At 47.3% G+C, this 6,000-nt stretch overlaps 1 protein-coding gene across 1 annotated transcript in view; it reads left to right on the top strand.

Annotated features, from left to right (window-relative positions):
• The first annotated feature begins 2,534 nt into the window (after positions 1-2,534).
• Positions 2,535-6,000, top strand: part of Dock2 (dedicator of cytokinesis 2) — a 419,530-nt gene continuing 416,064 nt past the window's right edge. Inside the window, exon 1 of the mRNA XM_052759023.1 lies at positions 2,535-2,641. Coding sequence (XP_052614983.1) covers positions 2,599-2,641 — 43 coding nt within the window. The 5' untranslated portion in view covers positions 2,535-2,598. The remainder of the gene's footprint in view (positions 2,642-6,000) is intronic.

Here is a 6,000-nt window from a genome sequence, read left to right as displayed (position 1 = left end):
AAAATGTTTGCCAGGCCCATTCATTGGGGCTTAAATGAGATGATTCTCAATGATCTAGATGGGTCTGCCCCGATCAGTTCACAGGCTTTAAGGGCAAGGCTGGGGGTCCTTGACAAAGATGAAATTGTATCTCTTAGCTCCTGGTTGAGTTTTCAGTCTGCCCCATAGACTCAGATGTATCTTTTAGTTTTTGAAAGTCAAGGGGCAATATCAAGGAAATAATGCAAGTTCTTTACAAGAGAAAGGGAGCTTCCACAATCTGAACTACAGATAAATACATATACAAATATTTATTTGTGCATATATATGCGTATGTGTGTGTGTGTGTGTGTGTGAGAGAGAGAGAGAGAGAGAGAGAGAGTGAGAGAGAGAGAGAGAGAGAGAGAGAGAGTGTGTGTGTGTGTGTGTGTGTGTGTGTGTGTGTGTGTAGATGAACAGTCTTATTAAATAAGAAACACAGAGCCAATTGCAGAGTTAAAAGCCCAAGAGGTCAGAGCAGTAGCTGAGAGCTGAGACTTAAAACCTCCTTTCTTACCCTTAGCTGCCAATGTCGTCCTTCCCCTCAGAAAGAGACCTACTTCCTGTGTGTCTGTCCTTTTATTGACTTTCTGTTCTGCCTTCTCATTGGTTGTAAACCCAACCACATGACCTCCTCATCACTGCCTGTCTGTACAGACCTACAGGTCTTCTAAGGTTGGTATTGAGATTAAAGGCGTGTGTCTCCATGCTGGTTGTATCCTTGAACACACAGAGATCTGCCTAGCTCTGCCTCTCAAGTGCTGGGATTAAAGGCATGTGCCACCACCACCCAGCTTCTGCTATGGCTTGCTATTAACTCTAACCCCCAGGCAACTTTATTTATTAACATACAAATAACATTACATTTCAGTACAAATAAAATATCACCATATTTGTGTATGTGTGTGTGTGTGTGTGTGTGTGTGTGTGTGTGTGTGTGTGTGTGTGTGTGTTGTGATGGTTGTTTGAATGAGAGTTGCCCCCATAGGCTCGTATATTAGAATGCTTGGTCCCCAGTTGGTGAAACTGTTTGGGAAGGATAAGGAGGTGTGGCCTTGTTGGAAGAGGTGTGTCACTGGGGATGGGCTTTGAGATTTCAAAAGCCCATGGTAGTCTCAGTTAGCTCTCCTGCCTCATGCTTGTGGATCAGATGTAAACTCTCAACTCTGCTCTAGCTCTGTGTCTGCCTGCTTTTTTCCATGTTCCCCACCAAGACGGTCATGGACTCTACTACCCTCTTGAACCATGAGCCCTAAATTAAATGCTTTCTTTATAAGTTGCCTTGGTCATAGCATCTTATCACAGCAGCAAACACAGTTACTAAGACCTGAGTATTAAACACACACTGACTTTCTTCTGGCCTTGATCTTATGGCAAACCCCTATGCAACTGCTTACTCTGAGGGGTGCTGCTTTGGAGTGCTGTCCTCCAAGTCTGACAGCCATTACCAGGCTCAGTAGAGCAGTTGGGACTATTCCCAAGAGACCCTCAAGATTTGGTCTGTTGACAAGTGACTGTGGGGAGTCATTAGAACCTCTTCTGGGATTTTAGCCACTCCTTTCTGTGTCTCCCTGGCAGCTGCATGTACATAGTCCCATAGTCTGAGAGGTGATAGAGTACGTAGTATGTAATAGATTAACCTAAGAGACTACCTATGCAGCTATAGGGAAGTGGTAATCCATGCTGGGGTGAGACATGTTAGTGATGCGGCTGTTTTGGGAGTCACCCATGCTCCTGTGAGTAACCCCTCAGCTGTGCGCTAATAAGCAAGCCCAACAAACTTTAGTTTGCCTACCTAGACTTGAGAAGAATCATTGCTATGGTCTGTCCTTAGCACCCTGTCTGGGGTGAGTAGAGGGTTCGAAATGTGTTCCTAGGAAAAATTCACATGACACATGCACCTAACCTGTGCTGTCAGAAAACTGAAAAGTCAATACATTAAAATGAAAGAAAGCTGGTATTTTGTGATGGCTAGCTGTCGGTGGTGATATTGCCTAGTCTTTTCTAACGTCTCTGGAGTAGGGCAGAAAGGCATTATGAGAAATGGTAATAGAGATAGAAAATTCAAGAAGACTTAGATCACCATTAGCGTATCCCTGAGAGATATTTTCCTTTTTCAGATAGAGTCTATTCCAAGAGCAAAATTCAAGTTTTGTGGAGAAATGTCTGTCTGAGCCACCCTCCCTACGGCTTTCCCAGTTTGCTCTTGCCGGTGATGAGGATGTCCTTGATCTCCTGGCGCTGTCAGCCAATGGTGTGCTTGAGTAGGGTTAGAGGGGAGTGTCCTAAACTTTCATCAGATTCTCCCAATGGAGCCTTCCCCCGGGGAAGAGACAAATTGAGGGTGGGCTCTAACTTTTGCTGGCAGCCTTCTAGTCCTCAGCAAAATCGGCAAAATCGCAAAATCGTGTGTCCCCGCAGGAGGAGGAGGGGGAGGGGGGAGTGGGAACCCAGAGGAGAGGAAGGCGGACCTTGAGAGAGTTTAAAAAGAGGAAGGAAGTGGGGCCCTGCAAGGAGCCTAGCCACCCCAGCCAGCTTCTCCCCTAGAGAACCGGAGGCTCTCAAGGCTTCCGTCTGGCCATGGCCCCCTGGCGCAAAACTGACAAGGAGCGGCACGGTGTGGGTAGGTGCGGGCACTGGGTTGTCTGCGCAGAGGAGGGCAGGTGGCTGGAGGCTTCACCACGCAGCAGGTGGATGTGATGGGATGTGCAGCATGGGTGAGGGCAGGACGTGCCATGCAAACTCGGGTCTGGGACACAGTGCTTCTCTCAGGCTGCTGCAGCCGTTGGGTTAAAGGAGAAAATGAGGGCAGAGAAAGGGTATCCTTTCCTTCAGCCTCTCCCAAGCACTCACTGCATCCTCAAGATGAGGTGGTGGTGTTGACCTTTTGATGTTCAGCCCCGTGTGCCAGGCTTTGCATTGCATAGAGCACTCTCCATCTGTCTATCTTGAAGCCGCCATGGCTCCCTCTACTCATCTCCAAAGCCACACATCTGCTGGTTTGCTCTGCCTATTTCTCTGAGTCAGGTGACCCCTGATCTGCTCCAATATCCCAAGCATCCAGTTTGGAGCGGGGCTGAAGCCAAAGGGTCCTTCGATAGCCCTGGAGAACCTTTGAGAGAATGGTTCCTGTCAGATTATCTGAGGATCGCCAAGAAAAGAGCTTCGGCCTTTAGCTTCAGTCTAAGCTCCCAGAGGCCTCTGCTTCAAATTGGGGGCGGAAGTGGTGGCTGGGGGGAAGGGAGGTGTCAGGTACTGTGACTCTAAGTGGCATCGGTGATGCAATCCTCCCAAACTCTTAAGTGCAAATTTAAAGTTCACGTAGGGGATTTCCACATTGCCAGATTACAGATCCCACCAAAGAATGGATAATTCAGCAGGCCATGCCTGAGGGAACTCAGAAGTGGGAGTTATAGATGCAGGTGTGTGTGTGTGTGTGTGTGTGTGTGTGTGTGAGTGTGTGAGTGTGTGTGTGTGTGTGTGTGTGTGTGTGTGTGTGTGTGTGTGTGTGTTCCTGGGCCACAACTTAAGAATGGCTACTTTGTGGGTGCTCAGATCTATCCATCCACAGACAAGCATTTGGCACTTTAAGATGAAAGGTCCCTACCAGAGAACAGACAAGTTATATCTGCAAGGGGCCTCAGGTTCTCCATCTGTAAAATGGAAAGTCTGAACTAGACTCAATAAAGGCCTCCTTAAAGCTTCAAAGCTTCTCCAACTCTGCCTTTTCCAGCAGGGGATACCCTGTTAGCAATCGACACAAGAACAGAGGGACTATGAAGTGGGCAGGGCAAGTGGGCAGAGGAACCCTTGTGTCCTAGGGGATGAAAGGGGGCCTGGAGAAGTATGTCCGGAAAGCAAGGGCTCTTAGCATCTGCTGTGAGGAAAGGCAATGGTTTAGTACAGGGTAAACGGAAGCCACATCTAGACTATGTTCTTATTTTCTCACTCTAAGTCCAGGCGGTAACACTTTCCTATTTCATAGCATTCCTTTGTGAAGGACACTGGAGATGGGGGGGGCATAAGGACTTGGAGGAAGACAAAAAGCTAGAATTGTGTGAGGGATTAAGACAGCTGGGCCATCTCTGGATGCTTTTCCACTTGATTCATTCTTCAGAATGGGTGTCATTAGCTGTCCTTATGGCCTCATTGAAAGGGGTGCTGATGTCTCTTGCTGAAGAACCTTCAGCAACAGAACCAGGTGCTCTCTTAGTCACCTTGAGGTCTAGTGGGCAGCAGGCAATCTGCACCAGGTTATTTCCTGTTCCTGCTGCAGCCTTGGTACAGGACCCCATTAGAGCTCTAGAGAAGGCCTGGGGTAGAAGTGGAGTAGACTCTTCCCAGGCAAGGCAGTGTGCTTACAAAATAAGAGGGCACAGCCTCTGCCTTGAGGAGCTTGAAGAAGGTTAGAAATTTGGGCTGTGACATCAGGCCTAAGTTCAAATCTATACTTGTTTCTTCATCTATAATGAGGTGATGATGATGATGATGATGATGATGATGTCGCAGGTCTGATGGGATTGTTCTGGGGACTACCTGGAGTGATAATTATAAAGCACCCTGTAATACTCCTGTTCAAGATCAAGGGACTCACCTTAAAATGAGCAGCTGCAGAATCAAGAGAGACAGAAAGATGGTCCCAATGCCAGCTTCAGAACAGTTGCTCCTAGTAAGAGGGTAGTGGTTTAAATTTTCGAGGCCCATTCTCATCTCTGGCTTTGAAATGTCTATATGAGAGAGTGTATTATTATTCCCATTTTACAGGTGAAGACCCTGAGTTCACGTGATTTGGTGATAATGAAGCTGGCTCTTAAATTCCACAGCCCTAACACTTCAGGCTTTAAGTACTATAGGCATTCTTGACTGCATCAGAGGGGCCCTTGAAGGAGGATGTCATGGATAAAAGTAGAAAACTTGTGCATAGCAATTGGATCAAGCAAGAAATCTGACTTGGTTTTAGTAGATGTTTGTAGAGAAAAGGCCCAGGAGAGGAGGTTACTTATAGTTCGAGGAGGAGGGGCTTACCTGTCTGGATTTCCTTCTGTAGTTCTTGGGCTTTTAAGTAGGAGTGTCCCATGTAAGAAGCCAATAAAAGCAGTTGAGAGATGGGCAGGGATTGGACATATACTGGCAGGGCAGTGGGTAATAATTCTGTGGGTCTCTGTCTAATTGATTGGTCTCACTTAAATCCACTTAAAATTGGCATGGCTTTTGGCATTTGCAATCCGTGTGAGACTCCGGTCATGTGATGATTTTTTTTCTTGGAAGAGGTATGGGAAGGGATGGAGGGAGGAGGGAGACAGAGAAAATGGTGTCAGTTGGGCTTAAATCGGACTACAGGTGAAAGTGAACCTCTGAAATAGAGGATTGATTGAGGTACACATTCATTTTGCTGCTCACAAAATCCAAAGAACGCTGGTTCCAAGGTGGACTTGATTGAATAACACCCATTTCCCATTAGTTTCCCTCACGTATTTACCGGCCACGGTTTCCTGCCCTTGGAAGCCTTGATCCAGAAATGCTGTGAGAGGAGAGGAGAGGAGAGGAGAGGAGAGGAGAGGAGAGGAGAGGAGAGGAGAGGGGAGGGGAGGGGAGGGGAGGGGAGGGGAGGGCAGGGGAGGGGAGGGCAGGGGAGGAGAGGAGAGGTAGATCAGTCCATTATGTCTTCCATGCTTCTTCCTTGGGATGCACCCTCTGCCTCTTGAATCAGGCTGCCCGCAGAAGCTGCAGCCATCGGGTTCCTTTGGCAGGTATCAAGAATGATAAAGGAACATGGAAGGCATGGCCTTTCCCTTTAAGAGCACTTATCTGAAGGTAGACTTGGCATTTCCTCTTCCAGCCTATGGGTTAAGACCTAATCATATGACCAAACCTACCTGCAAGAAGAGCTGGGAAATGTAGTCTGTATAACAGTCAGCTAGGTACTCAGCTAATATTTAGTAATTTTACTCCCAAAGCAAGCAAGAAAGAATGGTATTGTAG

This window comes from Peromyscus californicus, unplaced genomic scaffold (assembly GCF_007827085.1).
Source record: "Peromyscus californicus insignis strain IS unplaced genomic scaffold, ASM782708v3 Scaffold_3__1_contigs__length_106647218, whole genome shotgun sequence".
Taxonomy (NCBI): domain Eukaryota; kingdom Metazoa; phylum Chordata; class Mammalia; order Rodentia; family Cricetidae; genus Peromyscus; species Peromyscus californicus.
Note: the sequence above shows the minus strand (reverse complement) of the source record. Positions and strands in the feature narration are given on the sequence as shown.